This window comes from Elephantulus edwardii, unplaced genomic scaffold (assembly GCF_000299155.1).
Source record: "Elephantulus edwardii isolate Elephantulus edwardi_28Jun2011 unplaced genomic scaffold, EleEdw1.0 scaffold00066, whole genome shotgun sequence".
Lineage (NCBI taxonomy): Eukaryota > Metazoa > Chordata > Mammalia > Macroscelidea > Macroscelididae > Elephantulus > Elephantulus edwardii.
Window position 1 is genome coordinate 11,716,183 of NW_006399816.1, and position 25,601 is coordinate 11,741,783.

General features: G+C 37.6%; 1 protein-coding gene across 3 annotated transcripts in view; it reads right to left on the reverse strand.

The window, feature by feature from the left end:
* LRRC49 (leucine rich repeat containing 49) overlaps nt 1-25,601 on the reverse strand; it is a 239,077-nt gene that overhangs the window by 110,479 nt on the left and 102,997 nt on the right. For all 3 annotated transcript variants that reach the window (XM_006888342.1, XM_006888341.1, XM_006888343.1), the window contains one exon: nt 7,031-7,178. In XM_006888342.1, the coding sequence (XP_006888404.1) occupies nt 7,031-7,178 (148 nt within the window). The remainder of the gene's footprint in view (nt 1-7,030; nt 7,179-25,601) is intronic.

Genomic DNA, 25,601 nt, shown 5'->3' on the forward strand with positions numbered 1-25,601 from the left:
ATCTTTCCCATTTCCTTTAACCACCCCTCCCTCTACCGATCAAATTGTGCAACCTTATGATTAACGATGACCCCTCTACCCCACCACACCCCACCCCACTCCTGCCCATCCTCACCACTCTGCTCCCATTCTCCCCCCCTTGGACCCTCATACATATTCTTTAATAATGGAATTACACAGTATTTGTCCTTATGGGACTGTGTTAGTTCACTTAGCATAATACTCTCCAATCCCTCCCAAGTTAGGTAGTGATTTACAAAATCATTGCTCCTATGTGCTGCTAGTATTCCATCATGTGAATGTACCAAAATTTCTCAATCCTTTCGATTGTGGTTAGATATTTGGGCTGTTTTCATGTTCTTGCAATGGTGAGTAATGCTGCTATGAACATTGGTGTACAAGTCTCCATTTGTGCCTCAGTTATTCTCTCAGGGTATATTCCAAGCAGTGGAATAACTGGGTCATATGGAATTTTTTTGTTCAGCTTTTTGAGGAAATGACAAAAATGTCTTCCAGAGTGTTTACCAATTTTACAATCTCACCAACAATGTGTAAGAGTTCCTATCTCACCACATCCTCTCCAACATTTATTACTTGCTATCCTGTTAAACATTGCCACTGCTCCCAGAGTAAGATGGTATCTCATTGTGGTTTTGATTTGCATCTCTCTTGTTGTCAATGATTTTGAGCATTTCTTCATGTCTGTTAGCTATGTGAATATCTTCCTCTGTGAAAAGTCTTTCCATATGTCTTTTGTGCATTTTGTAATTGGGTTACCAGTCTTTTTCTTGTAGAGGCCCTGTTGGATTCTGTAAACTCTTGATATGAGACCCTTGTCTGAAATGGTATTGCCAAATGTTTTTCCCCAGTCAGTAGTTTTCTTTTCACTGTGTTGGAAAATGCTTTTGATGCACACAGGTATTTAATCTTTAGAAGGTCCCATTCATCAATTTTTTTAAGGTGGTCAAATAGCATCTTTTTTATTATTATTATTAATTTCAATGAACATTTACAGAGATTGTGGATTTCCATTCATTCATTGTTGCACTTTTCTCCCCGCCCACCCCACCCCTAACTCCAGTTCGCTCTTCTTTAAAAGCAAAAGAAAAACTCCTTCAATTGCTCTTCAGATTGTGCATTTCTGTCTATATATGGCAGTCTCTTTATACCATAGACTAGGCCCTCTAAGCTTGATCACACTTTGTCTCTTATGAACTTTATGGTTTGGGGCTTTATTCCGATGGTCTCTGATCCACTTTGAGTTGATTTTTGTGTATAGTGTGAGATGTGGATCCTGTTTTAGCTTTCTGCAGGTAGCAGTCCAGTTCTGCCAGCACAATTTGTTGAAGAGGTTATAATTTCCCTATTTGGTAGGTTTGATTTCCTTGTTGAATATCAGTTGACCATAGATAGATAGCTCCATTTCCGGGTTCTCAATTCTGTTCCACTGGTCTATGTGCCTGTCATTGTACCAGTGCCATGCTGTTTTGGTTACTACTACTGTGTAGTAGGTTTTGAGGTCAGCGAGTGCTATGCCTCCCACTTTATTTTCTTTCTCAGAAATGATTTGCTTATTCGGGGCCTCTTCCCTCTCCAAATAAACTTGACAATTTCTCTTTTGATCTTCTTGAAAAATGAATTTGGCATCTGATTGTGACTGAATTGAATATGTAGATTGCTTTTGGTAAGATTGTCATTTTCACAATATTGGGTCTTCCTATCCATGAAGAGGGTACATTTTTTCATTTCTTTAGATCTTTTATTGTGTCTCACAGGAATGTTCTATAGTTTCCTTTGTATAGGTCTTTTGTATCTCTAGTTAAGTTTACTCCCAAGTATCTCAGTTTGTGGTTGGCTTTGTAAATGGTATTGCTTTCTTGGTTTCCTTCTCTGAGTTCTCATTGCTGCTGTAGAGGAATCCCACTAAATTTTGGATACTGATTTTATATCTTGCCACTCTACTACATTTGTCTACTACTTCTAACAGGTTTTTTTTTAATTTTTATTTCTTTAATCCTTGAGGTTTTCTGTGTACATTATCATATCATCTGCATATAGCAATAGTTTAACCATCTCTTTGCCAATCTGGATGCCTTTTATTTCCTTCTCTTGTGGTATTGCCCTAGCAAGCACTTCCAGTACAATATAGAATAGAAGTGGTGACAGTGGGCATCCTTGTCTGTTCCCTGTTTGCAAAGAAAATGCCTTTAGTCTTTCTCCATTGAGTGGTCAGCAGTGGTAGCTGGCACTATCTTGTTTGTGGGGTCTGGAGTCCAGGTAGCTGAAGTCTGTGTGATGTTAGTCCTCTGAAGTTAATGTTTCTATGTGTATTTGTTTTTCTTTTCTCTTTGTAACAGAAAGAGACCAACAGTTATAACTTAGATGGCTACACAGACGCTTTTAAGATCCTAGTCGCTATTCACCAAAGTATGGTGTGGAATATTGTCTGGATTGTTGTTGATTGCTGTTGAGTCGCACACGACTCATATCGACTCCATGAATAAAAGACCTGAGGCCTTTCTATAACTATCATTTCTCCAAGTTCATAGAGTTTCCAGAGTTATGTGCTTTAAGAAGTGGATGCCACTCCTCCTTCCCAACCTGTCTTAAAACTAGGAGCTCCACCAAACACTGTCCCATGGGTAGCCATTATGCCAGTTTAGACCCCAGTGGTGCAAGGTTCAGTATCACAGCAAACCCAGATTACCTCAGCACAGCAAATTGATAGAAGAGTGCTGTATGACTTAGAAGAATGTTTCTCCAAAATGTAGTAGCAAAGGATTAAAATATAATCCTTTGGACCCAACTTATTAAATATAATGACCCTCCAGGAGGTTTTATTAACTCTAAATAAGAGGCTTTAATAAAAAAAAAATAAATAAAAAATTAAAAAACCCACACAACGGAACAACCAAACATTCCACAATGACCCTCAACCAAAACAAGAGAGCCCATCTTACAGTCTGGATAGCCACACTTTAAGGAGAACAATGCATGTGTGTTTATCAACAGGGTCATGATTGTCAGTATAATCTAACTATACGGCAACAGATGTTAATGAAGGATTAGAAGCAGCTCTAAGTTGATTAATGGGGAGTCTCCTCAGGAGTGTGGCCTGTATAAATATATGTTTTGACTATCCAGTTAAAAGCCAGAAAGCTTTTTATGTGATCTATAAATGACTATCTGGCATGTGGTTTCTAGGCCTGAAGCAGTGGCTGGCTGTACCTGCCAGTTTTGGCCTCATCAGTCTCCTGCTCTTCCAAAATGACCTTTGGGCATGCCAGCTTCTGCAGCTAGTAGCCTCCAAAGTCAGTAGCCTGAGACACTGCCTGACTGTCAATGACTTGGATACATTAGCCTCCCCAGACACCTCTCTTGTTATCTGATCTACAGACCTGAGACTTGCCAGTCTCTATAGGCATTTGAGCCATTTCTTTAAATCAATCTTTCTCTTTCTCTCTTTAGCTTCTCTAAAGAATCCAGCCCAAGACAGACTATAAACAAATACAGATAAAATGTAATTTCAAGTAGTGATGAATAGATGAAGATAGGCAAAGATAAGGGAACAAAACAGGGAAAGATATTTTAAATAGATTTGTTAGAGAAGGCTTCTTTCCAGAGTTGACATTTGAACAAAGACCAGAGTGAATCAAGAGAGTGAATCATGGAGCTACCTGGGAAAAGGGCGAAGACCATTAAAAAGGAATTATAGTTATATATAACATGAATAAATCTGATAATCAGAACATTGAAAGAAGCCAGACTCCACAAATAGAAAAGCTAATCCATGGTATTAAAAGTAAAAGGGTGCTGATATTTGGTGAAGAAAACCAGAGCATTGCTTGGTGTGAGACATCAAGAAGATTTTTGGGCACTTTTAATATTTTGTTTGTTGATACGGGTACATTTTCAGAGGCATGCTCATTTAGTGACAATTCTTTATATTATGTACTTAAAATTATCCGTTACAGCATGTATGTACTCTTAAAAAACACACACACAACAAAACCTTATATGAAAAAATGGGAATATATTTTATATTTTCTTCTCATATATAAGGGCTAAACTCTGGATTCTGTAGAGTATTTCATGAACTTAATTCTATATCAGTTACACATTGATTTTTAGGACTTTATGTTCCAACATATGAGAAGTAACACTTCTTTTTCCTCACCTCACAGTTTTGTTTTGCAGTTTTCTTAGTTGTTCTGGGCAAAGCATGGACGTCTGGTGGCATAGTCCTTAGGGTGCTCACAGCTTAAGCAAAGGCAGCACCTCTTTGGCAGTTAGAATCCACCAGTGGGAAGCAGACAGGCAATCTTCTACTGTGCAATTTACAGCCTCTGAAAATTTGCTGGGGATCAGCTATGAGTCAGTTAAGTTTGAGTTGTTTTGAGTGTGGGCTTAGCATTATTCTTCCATATGAATATAAAAATAATTTTATCTGACTTTATTGTTAATCTTGACAGTATTTTAATCAGACTTCTATTAATACACATTAACTTTGGGAAAATCAACACATCTACCATGAGACTATATTTAAATTTTAGGCTAATAAATACTTTTTATTAATTCAATAGCAGAAAGGAATTCTATTGCATTATAAAAAGTAACTCACACACTATTTCAGTAGAAGGCTTACTTAATAAAAACTAATTAAGTTAATTAGTTGTATAGGATTACACTGAAATGTAAAATAACCTGACATTTATCTTTCGTATTCTTATTCTTAAATTAGGCTTTTTTGGTATTAGCTTTCTTTTATGTCTCCTCAAGTAACCTAAATGTCATTTGAAAAACAAAGGTTTGACTAAAGGTCAAATGTTTTTAGATTTACTATTTCTCATAATAATGAAAAACTCACATTAATAGCATCCTTATGAATCTTTTTAATTAATACTTTGCCCCCAGAAATATGAATCTAAGATTGAGCTCTACTCCTCAGCATTGATCTACAAGCCTAACACTAAAGGCCTTTTAACTTTGTTGTTATGTGCTGTCGAGTGCTTTTGATTCTTAGAGACCTTATGTTCTATCCTGTGCCAATCTCACTGTCTCCAACACATCTACCCTCCATTACCCCAGTCACTGAATCAATCCATCTCATCAAAGGTCTTCCTCTCTTGCGCTGTCCCTCCACCCTTCCAAACATGACATCCCTCTCCAAGGACTGATCCCACCTTGCAACATGCAACATGTCCAAAGTATGTCAGACAAAGCTTCAGAATCCTTGCCTTCAAGGAGCAGCCTGGTTTCACCCTTTTAGGACTAACCTGATTGTTCTCCTAGCCATCCATGGTATATTCAATATTCTTATCCAGCACCACAGCTCAAAAGGCATGAATTGCCCTTCAATCATCCCTAGTCATTATCCAGCTTTCTGATGCACAGCAAGTAACTGCAAAGACTATGGTCTGTATCAGGCACACCTTAGTCTCCAGACTGACATCTTCATTCTTCCATACTTTGGAGAAGTCCCTGACAGCAGACTTTCCCAATGCAATTTGTCTTTTAGTTTCCTGGCTGCTGGTACCAAGAGTGTTGATTGTGGAGCCAAGCACACTAAAGCTGTTAATAATCTCAATCTCTTCACCATCTATCATGATGCTGCCAATCTGCCCAGTGGTGAGAATTTTTGTTTTCTTGATGTTGAACTTCAATCCATATTGAAGGCTGCAGTCCTTGAACTTCTGCATATAGCGCTTCAGGTCTTCTTCACTTTCAACAGCAGGGTTGTGTTATCTGCATAATGCAGATTGTTAATGAGTCTTCCTCCAATCTTGATGCTACATTCCTCCTCATAGAGCCCAGCCTCCCAGATAATCTGGTCTGCATATTGGTTGAAAAGGTATGGAGATAGAACACATCCCTGGCATATTCCCTTCCCAATTTTGAACCATGCAATGTTTCCTTGCTCTGTTCTGATGATTGCTTCCAAGTATAGATTTCGCATAAGCACAATCAAGTGTTCTGGAATTCTCATTCTTCTCAGAGTCAGCCATAGTTCGTTGTGATCCACACAGTCAAATGCCTTTGCATAGTCAATTAAACACCGATAGACATTCCTCTGATACTCCTTGCTTTCAGCCAAGATCCATCTAACATTAGCTATAATACCCCTAGTACCACGGCCGCTTCTAAACCCAGCCTGCACTTCAGGTAATTCTCTGTTGATGTGCTGTTCTAATAGTTTTTGGAAGATCTTCAGCAGAATCTTGCTTACATGTGATATCAATGGCATTGTTTGATAAGTTTCACACTCTGCCGAGTCACCTTTCTTTGGAATGGGAACAAATATAGATCTCTTCTAGTCAGTAGGCCAGGTGGTTGTCTTCCAGATTTCTTGACACAACTTGGTGAGAACATCTAGGTTGGAGTCTGTTTGTTGAAATATCAATTGGTATATCAATTTCTGGGGCCATTTTTAGAAACCAAGTTAAATTATATTTAATATAAATGATCATATATATTCCACAATATCCCAGGGACATAAGAACAAGAGGAAGAAGCAATTTTTAGCCCTATTTTAAATACTTTGTTCTCAATCTCAACTTTCACTTAATTGGAGTAAGGATATGCACACACAGGAGATGGCTGGTTGAAATGTTAATATCCAAGAAAGATAAAGAGGGCACGCATGTTTGGGATGGCCCCTGCTTGGAATAATAAGGTCCAAATAGGTAAACTGGGTTCCCACATGCAGGAAGTGGTTTATCACATGGTAACAGTCTTCAGGAGGGTAAAGGAAACAGGGTAAAGGCCAGAGTAGGGTGTAAGAATATGGGTGGAGTGAATAGCATCTACTTAAAGTGCATGGCTGTGCCCTTATATGGGGTCTTAGGGCATGTGCTTGGCCAAATAAGTGAACACACTAATGATAAAAGTTCTTTAACTGTGATTATGATATATACAGCCATAAGTCACAGTCAACCAAAATTAAGCAACATTACAAACAATGAATGTGCCTTTCAATTTCCCAAACCACACTAATTAATTAATATGATAAACACTTGGGTAGCATTCTCACCGTGATTCTCTTCATATCTAGCTGTCGCAGCTGCATCATATTCTGAAGGATAGTGTGTTTGTACCATGACTCTTGAGCTATTGGATTGCCATCAAAAGTGATGTCTGAGAGGGAAGTGGAGTCAGCAAGGCAGGCAACACTATCAAAACTGCAGAAAAGACAAAAACAACTGTATTATTTTAACACTTTCAAATATCATTTTCACTTTTATTTAATAGTCATTAATTTTTACAACAGCTTTAGATTAGCAAGAAAATGAGAAGCCAATACAGAATTCCCATATACTTTGCAACTAGTTTTCCCTATTGTTAATATCTTGCATTCATGTGTTATATTTGAAAAGAGATGAAAACCCTCAGCAAGATGGATTCATACAGTGACTGTGTCAATGGGCTCAAAGTGCGTTGGGGGGAGAAGGATGGTGCAAGATTGGACAGAGTTCAGATGCGTCATTCATAGTGTTGCTATGAATCACATGTGATTCAAAGGCACCTAACAACAATAACAACAACAGTTTTCACTAAATGTCCATTTTCTATTCCAAGATTCTATCAAGAATATTCCATTACATTTAGTTGTTGTCTCCTTGGGATTCTCTAGCTTGTTAGACTTTCTGACATTTTCCTTGTTTTTGATGACCCTGAGAATTCTGAGGAAATTCATAAGGATGTCCCTCTACTGGGATTTGTCATGTATTATTCTCACGGGCAGGCTGGGGTTAATGAGGACACATACTGTAAACATAGCCTATGACTGTTGACCTTGATTATCACCATCTGACTGAGGTAATATGCGTCTTTTTTATTTCAAAGTAAAGTTGCTCACCTCACTCCTTGCCTCTATGTCCATTTGAATTCTTTGGAGGGAAGTTACTATAAGCAGCCCATATTTAAGCAGTAAGAAATTATGCTCCTCCTCTTACAAGGCAGAATATATACATAAATTTGGATTTTTTCCCCTCCCTAAAATATTTGTCCTTCTTCTCTCATTTGTTAATTTGTTCAATCACTTATTTATATCAAAATGAATTCATTAATATATACTTTATTCTTTGGGTCATAACCAATACTACCCTGTTTTGTTATTTAAGTTGTTCCAAATTTTTGTGGAGTGAAATAAGTCAATCACAAAAGTAAAAAAGAAAGGTATGAATCCACTATTATAAAATGTTTAAAGAAATTATTTACATATAGACTAAAATGCTATGTGATGGCTACCAGAGTTTGGAAGAGGAGTAGAAAAAAATCAGTAAGTAGATAAGATGCATAATGAGATAGCTTAAGGGAAAAACAATATTAAAATATGAATACTTAAATTAACATAATAAATTTGTTGTTGTTGTTCCAGCTATGACCATTGGAAGCTCTTGCAGTTGGTTCTTACATACTTGTAACTTATCCCTCTCATTTTTTTGTTTACTAATTTTTTAGTTTCTTTTACTATAGGATGATCCTGATACATATATTTCTCTATTTTCTGCCAGTTTTAAAGTCAGAATAGTATTAAAATGCTAGATTACAGGGCAAAGTAGTATATGCAGAATACATATACATATACACATGTCTATAAACATTTCTCTATGCATCATCTGTGTTGCTATTGGGCTAAGCATGAGTTCATATTAATATCTCTAGCTTTACTTCATTACTTATTTGTAAATTCCCACTTCAGTAGTAGACCTGGCTCCCAGCATCTGCTGTCCAGTAAGCTAACTATGCACATAGTGTACATGTATAGTGGCATCAGAATTGTTAACTTGTACTCCCATAGGAAATAACCTTCTCAATGAGAATACACTGAATATGTATAATTTAATTTGAATTTTAGTCTGAGAGACTTATTTTAAAAATTACTTGGGTCAGTGCCTTATTACTCTTCTTTCAGTGATGTTGTTTCATACAATTGAAATACAGTTAGATTCTCTAATCACAGTCTGAAATCCCTCTTGGGATCCTCCAACCTCCTAAGTAAATTAGTAAACATGTGTGCATTAAAAGTTTACCCTTTGTGCTGAAAAGTTCTAGCAATTTTAACAAAGGCACCATGTCATGTTTTCATCACAAAAATATATACAGAATCATTTCACTGCTCTATAAAGTCCCTGTATTTTACCTGTTCAGTCCTCCTGCACTTGACAACCGTTGGTTACTGTTATGATTTTGGTTGTCATGAATAAAGTTGCTATAAAGACTCATGTATAGGTTTGTGAATGAACATGGCTGGGTTGGGTGGGTTTTTTTTTATTCAACTGGCTAAATATGTAAGAGCATAATTGCCAGATCATAGAATAAGACTTAGCTCTACAGAAATCTACCAATGTGTCTTCCAAAGCAATTGTACCATTTGTATTCCTACCAACTCCACATCAGCATTTACTATTGTCAGGTTGTTTTGTTTGTTAGTTTTTAAAAAATTCATTCTAATAGGCATATCACTAATGTTTTTGTTGTTGTTATGTAATGTTGGATCAGAATGGGCTCACCGCTAGCAGGTGTTGAGAGGTAAGAAATCACATGGGAGTAACTGACAGATTCAAACTGCCTGCAGTGCAACTTCTTATGACTAAGTCACCTGAGCTCCCTTTGTCATTGATAAACCATTTGAAAAGATAACAAATCAAAACTCTATTTTTTAATTTCTGAATTAAAAGTGTTCTTGTAGCACAGTAAGGAACTCTGGTGGCAGAGTGTGCTGCACTACAAACTGAAGTCAGTGGTTCAAATCCATCAGGTGTTCCAGGGAAGAAAGATGGACAGTGTCCTCCTGAGAATATTTATTTATGACCTTGGAATCCAGATGGAGGGTCATTCTGATTTGGAACAGATTCACTGAAAGTAGCTAAGAGGCATAAGAAGCTCTAGTGTTGCATGGTGAATCCAAAGGTAAGCAGTTCAAACCCACCAGCCTTTATACTGACAAAAGATGTGCAGTGTTTTTCTACAAAAATATATAGCCTCAGAAATGTAGGGGGCAGTTACCATGAGAGAGAAATGAGTCAATGACAGTGGTTTTGGTTATTGTAGGAATATTTTTAAAAGATAACATTCAAGAATCATTGTGACCTATTATCTATCACTAATCAGGCAGATAGATTCAAAAGTAGAACTAATATGTGCAGAAGCACAGTGAAGTTGTAGAACTTTGTTTGCGACAGAAGAAAACAGTATAGCGTTAAGCAAAACAAAATAGAGGACAGTCCAAGGGAAAGCATTGCCAGTAGCAGCAGCCACTCCCAAATCAGAGGCTCGTGTTGACACCCAGACTGAAGTTTTAAAGCTTTTGATAGTTTTCTAAAACAACAAAATAATGTATATTTGATCTAGAAGATTCCTCACCAAATTTAATTCCCATCTGCAAAAGATTTGACCAATAAACATGCCAGACATTCCCAGAAAAGCACTGACAAAGTCCATATTATTTTAAAGACATTAACAATTCTCTTGAAATACAAAAACAGCTAATGAAGGGTTACAAACAATTTAACCAAAGAAAAGTAAAATCAGATTATTTAACCAAAATAAAAACCCAACAACCCCTGAACCACAAACTGGAATTAGAACAATAAGTAGAGTAGAATAGTGGCTTTTAAAAATCTACTCTCACTCATTTTTGCTCATCTCTTCAGAATAGCAAGAATGGAAAAGGTTTGGTCCAACGGCTGACATTTAATTTATAATTTGACTTTCACCTTTTTCCAGATTACTTATATGTTTGTTCTACCTCTGCTATCCTCCTCCCAATGCCACATCTGCTTCCTATCTGTTAGCTAACCTACAGAGGAACAATCTGTCCCTATTGACCAAATTCACATCTCAAAAGAAAATATTTTAGACTATTTTATGCTTACCTAATACAAAACAGAGAAAGACATAAAAAATTCCTATATATGCATATATATCATACAGCACATAACTAAAAAACCCCAAATTTGCCAAATTCCTCTAATCAGAATGTTTTCTCCCAAAAGTAAATTGTTGTTCTTGGGTACCATTGAGCTAGGTGCTTCAGTTTTCACTCTTTAATAATAATAAGGCACAATGTATTCTGAAATAATCTAAATACAAATCTTGATTAGTGAAAACTTGACTAAGTAAATTATTACTATATGTCTACCAGGATGGAATGAAATTGAACAGTAGAATAAGCCATCGAGTTTACTAACAGGGATTGAAATGTATATAACTAATAGACAAACAAAAATGAGAAAAATCTGTAAAGAAACTGTTATTAAGTACAATTAGTAAGGCATAGTTTAACAAATAGTATATAACCCAGGCGTTTGCAGTTCCGACAGAAGGTGAATTATGCTTGTGGGCTAAGAATTATGTTGAAAACAACCAAACATGATGCATAAAATATATTTTTTAAAAGTTTTTATTTTATACGGGTTTAATTACAAAGTTTTCCTCAATACATTTTTAAAAAAATCTTTTCACATATATTTATGACTTGCTAAAAAAGAAAGAATGAGAGGGGGAAAGTACAGATGGGAATCCAGTGAAGTAATTAAAACATTGAAAATGACCATTTTCACAGAAGATAATTTGCTGAATTCAATAAACTTGAGCTTTGGTTGATGTGGTCTTTATGTTGGGGAACAGAAAATAAAGTCTAGGGATCACCCAGGTCGGGGAGCTGACCTAGAGACCCTCTTAATATATCAAGGAGCCAAAGGCCTATACTGTCAATATAAAGGTAAAATGTTACCAACATTTCTAACTTTTGTAATAAAAATGTTGCAGATACAGAAGAATTTAATGAAATGAAATATGAGCAGGAGCTATGGTGATGAAGGAAGAAGTTCAAGCTGCTTTGACGGAAACAGCAAAAAATAAGGCCCCAGGAATAGAAGGTATACCAATTGAAGTATTTCAGATAACAGATGCTGCCCTGGATGAGCTCACCAAGTTGTGCCAAGAAATCTGGAGAACAACCATTTGGCCAACTGACTGGAAGAGCAGTTCTGTATTTGTTCCCACTCCCAAGAAGGGTGACCCAACTGAGTGTGGAAACTACAGAACAATATCATTGATTTCACAAGCAAGCAAGATTCTACTGAAGATTATCCAAAAATGACTAGAACAGCACATCAGCAGAGAACTTCCGGAAGTCCAGGCTGGATTTAAAAGGGGTCGTGGTACTAGGGATATTGTTGCTGATGTTAGATGTATCTTGGCTGAAAGTAAGGAATACCAGAAGAATGTCTATCTGTGTTTCATTGATTATGCAAAGGCGTTTGACTGTGTGGATCATAACAAACTGTGGCTGACTCTGAGAAGAATGGGAATCCCAGAACATTTAATTGTGCTAATGCAAAACCTATACTTGGACCAAGAGGCAGTAGTCAGAACAGAGTAGGGTAACACTGCATGGTTCAAAATTGGGAAGGGTGTACGCCAGGGATGCATCCTGTCTCCATACCTTTTCAACCAATATGCAGACCAGATTATCCGGGAGGCTGGGCTCTATGAGAAGAAGTATGGCATCAGGATTGGTGGAAGATCTATTAACAATCTGCGTTATGCAGATGACACAACCCTGCTTGCTGAAAGCGAGGAGGACCTCATGCATTTGCTGCGATGGGTCAAGGACTGCAGCCTTCAGTATGAACTGAGGCTCAATGTCAAGAAGACAAAGATTCTCACCACTGGACCAATTGGCAGCGTCAGGGTGTATGGTGAAGAGATTGAGATTGTTCACAGCTTCAGTTTGCTCGGCTCCACAGTCAACACTCTTGGCACCAACAGCCAGGAAATAAAAAAGCATATCGCGATGGGAAAGTCTGCTGTTAATGACCTCTCTAAAGTACTCAAGAGCAACGGTGTCTCTCTGGAGACTAAGGTGTGCCTGATACAGGCCATGGTCTTTGCAATCACTTGTTATGCATTAGAGAGTTGGACAATGACAAGGGAGGACAGAAGGAGAATTGATGCCTTTGAGCTGTAGTGCTGGAGAAGAGTATTGAATGTACCATGGAATGCCAGGAAAACAAACAGATTCATCCTGGAGAGGATTAAACCAAGCAACTCCTTGGAGGCAAGGATTCTGAGGCTTTGTCTGACATACTTTGGACATGTTGCCAGGAGGGACGGGTCTTGTTAAAATATAACAATTGTTTATTTATTACACAAATGTTCCCTTTTATGCAGGCAACAGGGATAACTGGCTTTTATTCTACAAAGTGGCATTAGCTGGATGGTTCATGGGGTGCTGGAGGCTTACAAGATCTTTCAAGAAGATGTTAGCTGCTGGTTGGTCCCTTAACCATGGAACCTGATTTCTCTCCATCACTGTTTGGCCTTCCTCATAATACAATGCTTGGTTTCCAAAAGTGAGTTGACTAAAATATACATTTTATGTAAGAGATGGCATTTTTATGATTGCTGTTTCTGTGCATCATCAAGTCAGAATCAACTCATAGCTGACCCTCCAGTGGGTCTTCCGAGGCAGTTAATGAACAAGAGATTGCCTATTATCCTCCTGCGAAGCAGCTGATGGATCCAAACCACAAGCCTTTGGGATTACAGCATAGCTTCTTACCTACCAGTAGGCCACCAGAACTCCCTATGAAATCTTGGAAATCACTTAGTGTACTGCTGCTATTATACATTATGTTAAGTAAACAACAAAGGTCTGTCCAAAGTCAAGGAATAAAAACTAACTCTATAACTCTGGAGACTAAGGTGAACCTGATACAGTCCCCATGGTCTTTGTAGTCACTTGCTATGTGTCAGAGAGTTGGACAGTGACTAGAGATGATAGAAGGAGAATCGATGCCTTTGAGTTGTGGTGCTGAAGAAGAGTATTGAATATACCATGGACTGCTAAGAAGACGAACAGGTTCTTCCTAGAGAGGGTTAAAATAGGCTGCTCCTTGGAGGCAAGGATTCTGAAGCTCATCTGACATACTTTGGACATGTTGCAAGGAGGGACCAATCCTTAGAAGGGGACGTCATGCTTGGGAGGGTGGAGGGACAGCACAGAAGAAGACCCTCTATGAGGTGGATTGATTCAGTGACTGGGGTAATTGGCGTAGGTGTGTCAGAGACAGTGAGATTGGTACAGGACTGAGCAGGGTTTAGGTCTGTTGTACATAGGGTCGCTATGAATTGCAGGCGACTCGATGGCACATAACATCTCTCTATAAAGGAATAGGAAAGGTTTAGAGTCGAGAATACAACTTACTACAGATAGAAGATGACATTAAAGTTCCTAACTAGACCATAGTGATTGTAGGAAATATTAAGAAAAGAAAATTAATGTATAGAATGACATCAGTCTAAGGAAAACCTAGAAAATATTTAAGGCAACAGTAAACCCTTTGGACTCTTGAGCAACATAATATCATCAGCTATACTGGACAAAACCCACAAAACTTACTCTTTTTTTGTATAAGTGCATCATCAGATTTTAAACTGAACTTTTATTATCTCTCTTTCGCCTGCTCCCCAAATATGTATCTTAACTTGAAATATGAAAACACACTAGACGGACCATGTTTACTTGACTGAAAAGTTAGATCAGCAAGCAAAGCTACAGTCTCCAGAAGCACAGAAATAGAAACATGAGTAGCAAGAAATGAAATAAAGCCAGAAAAACAATAGAGAGACTCAACAAGACTAGAAGTCAGTTCATTGATAGGATTAATAAAATAGACACGCCTTTGGAAAATTTTATAAAGGAAAAGCAGAAGGTACAAATAACTTGAATAAAAAATGAAAGAGTTGCCATCAGAATAGAACTAGCAGAAATAACATGAATAAAAACATGGATAATGCAGACCTATATTCTGACAAACTTGAAAACCTAAAGGAAATGGATAAAAAGTCCAAACTATTTCAGAAAATAAAAAATATGGGATATGCTTGAACTTATTCTATGAAGCAAGCATAACCCTGACACCATGGTCAGGCAAAGACATCACTGGGAAAAAAAGTTATAGACAAGAATCCTTCATGACTATAGATGCAAATATTCTCAACAAAATCCTAGCGAATAGAATGAAATATCAAATTTTTAAAAATAATTCATTCATCATGATCAAGTGCGGTTCATACCAGGTATGCAAGAAGGTCCAACATAAGAACAGCATCTGTATAAAACTGAAAAATCACATCAGTAAAACTAGGGGGGGAGGGGAGAAAAACCCACATAATCATATTTCCTGATAAAAATAAAAGAGGAAAAGAAGGCAAAGTTCTCAATACTGTTTCTAGCATACATACAAGACAAAGCCTATCTTGCTCTCCTTGTAAACAGGAACCAGATAAGGATGTCTTTTATCACCACTCCTATTCAATACTGTATTGGAAGTCCTACTCAGAGTAATAAGAGGAGAAAAGGAAATAAAATATATCCAAATCGGAAAAAAAAGAAATAAATCTCTCTCTCTTTTTTCCCCCAGGTGATATAATCCTATATACAGAAAATCTGAAAGACTCAGCAAGAAATTACTGGATCTAATTTACAATTAAGCACAGTGGCAAAATATAAGATCAACATGCAAAACCCAGAAATATTCCTTTAGACTAACAATGAGAACTGTGAGAAGGAAGTAAGAAAAATAATACCATTTACAATAATCATCCCTAAGATGTAAGATAGAGGAACAAATCTAATGAGACACACAAAATCCCTATACAAAGGAAATGACAAAATACTTAGTAGAGAGATCTAGCTTGCTGTTGCTATATACCATCAAATTGTAACTGACTGATAGCTGACCCTCTAGCAGGTTTTCAAAGGCAGTTAATTGCATAGGAGGACACTGCTCATCTTTCTCCAGTGGAGCAACTGGTGAATTCAAACCACATGCTATTGGGTTGGCAGCACAACTTCCTTACCACTAAACCATGCTGCCAACTCAAAGCCTACCATTTAAATCCACCAAATGCTCCCTGGGAAAAAGATGGCACTCTCTTCCCATGTAATCCACAGCCTACGAAAATTTACTGGAGGGTCAGCTATGAGTCTCTTTCAACTTTGAAGAATTTCACAATTACAAAAGCAAATACGACCAAAAGAAACTCAAAAGACTTATATAAATGGAAACTCATACAATGCTTATGGATTGTAAGATTTAACACTGTGAAAATGGCTACACATATAAAGCAATACCAATCCAGATCCCATTATCATTCTTCAATAAAATAGAAACATTGATCATCAACCTTATATTAAAAAAAAAAGGAAAGAGATGCTGCAAAAAAAGCTCTACTGAACAATGAAGGGGAAACCTCAAGAACCAAAATAGACTTACATTTCTTGATCTTAAAACCTACTATATAGCCACAGTAATCAAAACATCTTGGCATTGGTACATTGGTAAAAACACAAAACCAATAGAACAGACTTGAGAACCCTTAATTAATCCAACTATGCATTAGAAAGCTGGACGAAGACTAGGGATAATAGAAGGAGAATTGATGTACTTGAGCTGTGGTGCTAGAGAAGAATGTTGATTATATCATGGACTGCTAGGAGAACAAACAAGTTCATCCTAGAGAGGGTAAGACCAGGCTGCTCCTTGAAGGCAAGGATTCTAAAGCTCCGTCTGACATACTTTGGACATGTTGCAAGATGGGATCAGTCCTTGGAGAGGAACTTCATGCTTGGGAGGGTAGAGAGACAGTGCAAGAGAGGAAGACCCTCGATGAGATGGATTGACTCAGTAACTGGGTAATGGGGGTAGGTGTGTTGGAGACAGTGAGATTGGCACAGGATAGAGTAGGTTTTAGGGCTGTTGGACGTAAGGTCGCTATGAATCACAGGCAACTCAACGACACATAACAATAACAACTACCTATGGACAACTGAGTTCTGGTAGCCTAGTAGTAAGAAACAGAACTGCAATCCCAAAAGCATGCAGTTCAAACTCACCAGCTGCTCCACAGGAGAAGGATGAGCAATTGCCTCCTGTGTGAGTAACTGCCTCTGAAAACTCACTGGAGGGTCAGCTACAGGTCTATTCTGACTCAATAGTACACAACAATAACAACATGGACAACTAATCTTTGACAAAGAGATAAAATTTCATTAGGTGGGACAAATCAGCTTTTTTAAATAAATGGTGCTGGCAAGACTACCTATTTGCAGAAAATGGACATACAACTCATACCTCACATTATATATAAAAACAAACTCAGAAGAGATTAAGGATCTTGGTATAAAACCTAAAACTCTAAGGGTCATCAAAAGAAAAATCAGAACACATTTAGAAGTTATAATCTATGGCATAAATAGACTATAAATGATGAGCAGTCAATAGTCCATAAGCAAGATGAATGGGACCTCCTAAAAATTAAATCTTCATATGCATCAAAAAACTTCTTCAAAACAGTAAAAAGAGAACCTAGAGATTGGGGGGAAATACTTGGCAATGACATAACTGACCAGGAAATGATCTTTTTATTTTTTTTAAATTTTTTTTTTACAGAGGTTTTGGATTTCCATTCATTCATTGCCGCAATTTTCTCCCTTCCCACCCCTTTTCATGGATACCTCTTAACATCTCAACAAGAAAAAGATGCATAAACCAAGGTCAAAATGATGGTATTAGCCTAAAAGTTGCCTTTTTTTAGCCATTATGTTTAAGCCCAGTCTGGTCTCCAGCTAAGTTAACTGCAAACATATGGTCTTGCAAATTATCAACTAGGATAAGAGCAAGACTATTTCCCACACTGAGTAGCAAGATTTGTAGCAGCAAGACTTGAGACAAGGAAAACTTGAGTGAGACTGGAGCAATACCCTGTTGAGAGTGGGACACTGTTGGTGAGACCCTGATGATGGTGGTGGAGAGATTGTGGCACTGTTGTGGAGAAACTGTGGCAAGGTGTAACCAGAGGGGTCCGAAGATAAAGGCCATAGTTAAAGGTTATGTTCTTGTCTTTGAGGATGAAAGAAAAAGCTGCTTGCTGAACTGAAATTAGAGCCTAGACTAATTGAGGAATCATGCCTTGAGAGTGTTGGACTAAAACCTGGACTTGTATTGGGTGATATTCTTTGCCTTTTCCACTCTCTTACTTCCCTAATAAACCCCATTCTTAGACCACAACTGTGAATAAAGAGTGAATAAATGCACCGCTTGCTGCTGTTGTGACTCTAGAGGCAAGATGGAGCTGGGCTATCGGCTCAATATCTGCTTTCTGCTCTGGGGAAGTGAGGGGGTGTGCTATTCTCACTCCTTCTGGCCCTTTCAGAAAGACACTCACGGCCCTGTGTCCCTATATCCTGTTTTCAGCATCTTAGACAACACTTAATCAAAGAAGATATTCAGATGGACAACAAAAACATGAAAAAATGTTCAACATTATTAGCAATTAGAGAGATGGCAAGTTAAAATAACAATGAGATATTATCTCATGCCAGCAACAATAGCAAAGTTCAATAAGGAAACAAAAAATGCTAATGAAGGTAAGGAAAGATTTGAACTCTATACTGGTAGTCTGAATGTAAAATGGTACAACAACTATGGAAAACAGTTTGCCACTTCCTTAGAAAGATGGGATAGAACTTGATCCAGCAGTCCCACTATTTGGCATACATGCTACAAAAAATAAGGGCTTACATAAGAAAAGATGACACATGTAAAACCATAGTCAGTGCAGCATTATTTATAACAGCAACAAATTTAAAAAACAAACATACAAACATCTATCAAAAGATGGATGGCAAAAGAAACTATGGTATAGTCACATCATGAAGTACTATGCAACACTAAATATAAAAAAAAAAGAATCCCCAAAACCCTGGGTTTTTTCAAGCGATAAACAACTCCAACTATATAAGCTGAGTTGCATAACTTTAAAAGTGTCTAACTTCTTATTACTATCTGTTAGCTATATGCAATCTTTGAGAAAGGGATAATTAACAGAATAATATGCTGTATTGTAACTAATTCCTAATATGAAAATAAAAAAGTTAAGTAATACTGTATATAAAAGGCACCAGGATTATTGTCAAAGTGCTCTGGTGGCATATTCATTAGCTATGCTAACTATAAGGCTGGCGGGGCAGGGGTCTCCATCAGTTTGAAGTCACTATTGGCTTCACAAGAGCAAGATGGGCAGTATCTTCCATTAAGAGTTAAAACTTTAGAACTTTGATGAAAGGTCCATCTGATTCAGAACTGATTCGTATGGTAGTGAGTTTGAGGATTATTGTTAAAGATAAAGATAAATTTATTGAACGTTTGTACTTTTGGAAATGAAATTCCATTAGGATATATACAAGGAACTCTAGTGGTGTAGCAGAGAGCTCTGAGGGCCTAATGGATAAGGAGTTGAGCTATTAGCCCAAAGGCAGACAGTTTGAATCCATCAGCTGCTCCAAGCAAGAATGATAAACAATATTCTTCTGTGCCATTTAAAGCCTCAGGAAATCTGTGGGAAGACCAGGCTATGAGTCCCAACTTGATGGCAATTAATTTGAGTTTGAATGTTGTAGTTGGGGAAATCTAGTGGTATAATCTTGTACGGAGTTGATTCTGACTCAAAGGGATTTTTTGTGACGTTTTGAAGAATGTTATTTTTGTAAGTAGACTGCCAGCCCTTTCTTTTTTTCTTTTTCTTTTTTTTTTCAGTCCTTTCTTTTGAGGTATTCTGAGTGGACTTGAATAGTCAACATTCTCAAGTATATCGACCATTTGTACCATTCAGGAACTCTGTGCTAATATTATACATAGTAAAAAAAGAAATTTAATAAATCGGCAATTTTAAGGGAAACAAAACCCCTAAAATAGAATATAATAATAATAAAAAATGGAGGAGCAACTTGTGAGGAGAAACATTTTGTTTTGTTTTTTAACTATATATATTTTTCAGCTTAAAGACAAGACAGTACACTAAACTTTCATTAACAGCTCCCTCCACTCATCAAAGTGTGGACCAAGAATTCTGAAGCTATTTTCTGTATATTCAAGACTAGACAAACAAGTATTATGTACACTGTGAGTCAATGCTAAAGAGGGTTATTATAAAGACAAAAAGAGAAAGGGAAATAGTGGTGTTGGATTATAATTAGAAGCTATAAAGCATCAAGTAACAGTTTGTAATGGTTTTAATCTATTAGATAAGAAAAGATCTGTGCCACTAAATCAATCTCTCTCTCTCTCTCTCTCTCTCTCTCTCTCTCTCTCTCACACACACACACACACATATTTCCTAATGTTATGTATGCAGCTAGAGTAGAAGCAAAGGTTATGTCAGAGCAACACTGAGCACAATTAGCATGTTGAGCAAATAATTTGAGAAGATGGACTTTATGAAGACTAACGTGGCATCAAGATTGCAGGTGGATGCATCAACAGCCTGCATCATACAGATGACACAACCTTGCCTGCTCAAATACGAGGAAGATTTGAGGAGCTTGCTGCAGATGGTCAAGGACTACAGCCTTCAATATGGATTACATGTAAAAATCAAGAAGACAAAACCCCTCACAACGGACTGACAAACAACATCATGGTAGATAAAGAAAAGATTGAAATTGTCTAAGATTTCCTCCTACTTGGATCCACAGTCAATACCCTTGCTACCAGCAGTCAGGAAATCAGAAGACATATAACATTGAGAATATCTGCCATTGGGGATCTCTGCAAAGTCCTGAAGAGTAATGATGTCAGCTTAAAGAGTAATGTGCAATTGATTCAAGTCATGATTTTCCCAATAACCTGTTATGCATGTGAGAGAGAGACAATGAATAAGGACGACAAAAGAAGAATCAATGACTTTGAGTTGTGGTATTAGAGAAAACTAGTGATTATTCCTTGAATTGCCAAAAGAATAAACCCAATACCTCTTCTTGATTTAAGACACTCAGCAAAATTGGAACATAAGGGAATTTCCTCAATATACTGAATACTATATACACAAAACCAAGAGTCAACATCACTCTCAATGGAGAAAGACTAAAAGCATTTTCCTTGAGAGCAGGGACCAGACTAGGATGACCACTGTTACCACTTCTATTTAATATTTTATTGGAAGTGCTTGCTAGGGCAATATGACAAAAGAAGGAAACAAAACACATCCAGATAGGCAAAGAGATGGTTAAACTATCGCTCTATGCAGATAATATGATCTCTGTGAGTCATCTACAACTCGACGGTACCTAACAACAAGAACAACAACAACATAGAGAGAGCTACATTGGCCTAGGGGACAGAAAGGTATGCTACCAAGCCGAAGGTGGGTGATTTTAATCTGTGGCCCTTGGGCCGGGTTCAAATTGTTTTCCTGTCAAACATTCTTCTAGGTGGTATAGCATTGGTCTGTGCATTGCTGTACAGATGTAACTCGTGGTTGCTGTGATGCTGAACACTGTGACAGTGATGTGCCAAACATGGTAATGGTTCCCCATGGTGGACAGTGTTGGCTGGAGCTTCCTGACTAAAACAAGCCTGGAAGCAGGAGCGGCATCCACTTCCAAAATGGCTTGCTTCCAGAAACTCTATGTACGAACAGTGCTCAGGCCATTCATTCATATGGTTGCTATGAGTTGTCTACAACTCGATGGGACCTAACAACAACAACAACACAGAAAACCCCAAGGACTCAACAACAACAAAAAATAACCTGTTAGAGCCAGTAAGCCAATTTAGTAGAGTGGCAAGATATAAGAGCAATATAAAAAAATCAGAGTGATTCCTCAACAAAGAGAACTTAGAGAAGGAAACCAAGAAAGCAATACAATTTACAATAGCCAACCACAACTGAGATACTTGGGAGTAAACCTAAATAGAGATACAAAAGACCTATTCAGAGAAAACTACAGAACATTTCTGCAAACACAATAAAAGACCTAAAGAAATGGGAAAATGATACATGGATATGATTCATGGATACAAAGAACCAATAATGTGAAAATGACATGTTCAATGCAATCCCAATACAAATACCAAATTCATTTTTCAAGGAGATCAAAAGGGAAATTGTCAAGTTTATTTGGAGAGGGAAGAGATCCGAATAAGCAAAGCACTTCTGAAAAACAAAAATGAAGTGGCAGGCATAGCACTCCCTGACCTCAAAACCTACTACGCAATGGTAGTAACCAAAACAGCATGATACTGGTACAATGACAGGCACTAGACCAATGGAACAGAATTGAGAACCCACAAATAGACCCATCTATCTATGGTCAACTGATACTCAACAAGGAAATCAAACCTACCAAATGAGGAAATGAGTCCTCTGTAAGTCCTCTGTTCTCTGTTTGAGCTCCCTGTGCTGTTATCTGGAAAGATACCCCATGCAGAAAGCCAGGGTGAAATGTGGAGTTCACTTATTTCTCTGTTCTCAAGAATCACAGCCCTTCGCTGCATGTTGTTCAATGCCTGCTTCATGTATTTCACTCCATTTTATACTTGTTTACATTGGGAAAGTAACTGTGATAGCTGTCAGTTTATTATGGCCAAAACTGGAGGTCTCTTCTGCCAGATTTTCACATTGTTGTGGTTGTATATGTCCTTTTTGCCACTAAATTATCTAGTACTTAAAGGATATGAATCCCTTTTAAATAAACAGTACAGAATTTGTATATCCAAGAATCAGAGTTTTCATTTAATCCTGACTTGTACATTGTATGGCAGGGTTAAAAGTTTTCCTGATATTTTAGATGAACTCTTTAGAAAGAGACTAAAATTTATGTTCTTAATATTATTTATAATTCACACCATTGCCAAGTAATTTCTCTAGAAAGCTCCATACTTTGTCTTTATTACTTTATTTCCATATAGAAATGCCTTGAAAATACTATGATTTGTGATCCAGTAGAAAAAAGTTGTGCTGCATTCCCAAAGGCACACAGTTTAAATTCCTTAACAGTTCAGAGGGAGAACAATAGGCAATCCCCTCCTATGCAATTCACTGCCTCTGAAAAACCACTGGAGGAACAGATCAGTTGGTTCCAACTCGATGGCCTAGCAACAGTCTTTATTGAGGGAGCTCTGGTGGCTTATTGGTAAGGAGTTGCACTGCCAACTCAAGGAATGTAATTCAAATCCAACCGCTGCTCAGGAGAAAGTTGGGCGATCTCTTCATATACAGTTTATACCCTCTGAAAGCCCTCTGGAACGTCAGCTATGAATCAATTCTGACTTGACAACACATAACAACAACTGCAACAATCTATTCTGACATGAACCTGGTGGCACAGTGGTTAAGTTTTCAGCTGCTAACTAAAAGGTTGGTAGTTTGAATCTACCAGCCTCTCTGTTGGAGAAAGATGTGTAAGTCTACTTCTGTAAAATCTTACTGTTGCTAAGATCAAGGACTGCAGCCTTAAATATGGATTGAAGCTCAACATCAAGAAAGCAAAGATTCTCACCACTGGACTGACTGGCAGCATCACTGATAGATGATGAAGAGATTGAGATTGTTAAGAGCTCTAGTTTACTTGGCTCTAAAATCAACAGTCTTGGTATCAGAGGCCAGGAAATCAAAAGACAAATTGCATTGGGAAAGTCTGCTGTCAGGGACCTCTCCAGAATACTGAAGAGCAACGATGTCATTCTGGAGACTAAGGTGTGCCCAATCCAGGTCACAGTCTTCGCAATTACTTGCTATGCATCAAAAAACTGGACAGTGACTAGGGATGATCAAAAGAGAATTGATGCCTTTGAGCTGTGGTGCTGGAGAACAAACAGGTTCATCCTAGAAGTGAAACCAGGCTGCTCCTTGGAGCCAAAGATTCTGAGGCTTTGTCTGACATACTTTGGGCATCTTGCAAGGGGAGATCAGTCCTTGGAGAGGGACATCATGCTTGGGAGGGTAGAGGGGAAGCACAAGAGAGGAAGACCCTCAATGATATGGATTGAGTCAGTAACTGTAGTAATGAGAGTAGGTGTGTCAGAGACAATAAGGTTAGCACAGGATAGAGCAGAGTTCAGGGCTGTTGTACAGGGTGACTATGAGTCACAAGCAACTCAATGGCACATAACAACAATATATCATTGAGCCAGAACCAATTCATAGCTGATTCTCCAGTGGATTTTTCAGAGGCTGTAAATCACATGGGAGGAAATTGCGTATCTTTCTCCTGTGGAACAGTTGGTAGATCTGAAGTTTGAGTCTTTGGGTTGACAGCACAACTCTTTGCCACTAAGCCATCACAGCTCACTCCTGTAAAGATTATAGCCTTATAAACTCCATGGGTCTGTTCTACTCCATTTTTTTGGTCTGGCTATGAATTGGAATCAATACTAACACATCAATGGGTAATCTTTACTAAAGAGGTTAAAGGAAGAATGGATTAAACCAGAAAATGCTGATTAGTGAAAGCTATTACAGTTAAGCATACAATTTTGTTATTAGTCAAAAATAAAAAGAGAACACTAAATAAATTTAAATATGATTAAATTATTTGGAAACTTCTTCACATGCATGTATACTGAGGCTAATTATTTCTATACTTCTTTGATTGCCTTTGCTTTTTCTTGTTTTGAACAGAGTAAGACGAATAGTTGTACCCTAGAGGGTTACTTGCAGCTTTTAAGGTATCAGTTATTACTCACCAAAGTAGTTATAGAACATTTTCTTTGTGGACTATGTTATGCCAGTTACCTTGATGTTCCTACATACTATGATCCTGAAGCCATGGGACTAGCAGCTCATTCCTTTTGGGTGTTTGGTTATGATTAAGAAGTTTAGATAACTTTGTTTCTTTGTCTATATGCATGGGAATATTTACAAAATATACAGATAATCATGTAGAAATATCACCTGACAAGCTTATGTGTGGACATGAGTATAGTCCCTTTTACGTGTGCATATGTGTTCCTCTTCCCATTTTTCCTGTAAACACTCTTCTTGCTTAAGGATTATTACGTAAAACTCTTATGCACCTCTCTGTCTTCTCTTTTCTTTCATGGTATCATACAGATCACCCTTTTCACTCCAAGCTTATTATTTAGCTGTTGTGTATTTCCTGGCTTTTGCTTCCCCTTCTGGTTACTGGCAACTATCAAAGAGTGTTTCTGTATTTAAACTTTTCCTTTACTTTTTAAATAGTGTATTTTCAAATATAATATTTGTCCTTTGGTAACTGATTTATGTCATGCATTATTAAGTCCTTGAGATTCATCTCCAGATACATTATTTCAGAAATTGTTCAATATTCCATTGTGCATAAGTATCAGGATTTGTTTATTCATTTATCCACTGATGGTCACTGAGGTTGTTTCTATCTCCTGGTTGTGGTAAATAATGCTACACTAAACATAGTGTGTGCACACCTGTTATGTACCAACTCTTCTTTTTTAGGCTATATACCTAATAGTGGCATCCTTAGATCAAACACTATTTCTATTTCCAACTTTTTAGGGAAGCACTATACTATTTTTCATGGTGGTTCCATCATTTTACACTATCATTATCAGTATCTAAGAGTCCCAAGACATCGGTTTTTAAAATAGAACTGCCTACTTATGGATTGAGAGGCATCCCAGGGGTGTAGTACATCCATGTTTGGCTGCTGACTAGTTGGCAGTTCAAATGCACCAGCCATTCCACAGGAGGAAAATAAAGACTCTCTGATCCTGTCAAGATTTATATCAGAAACCTAACACAGGGTCAGA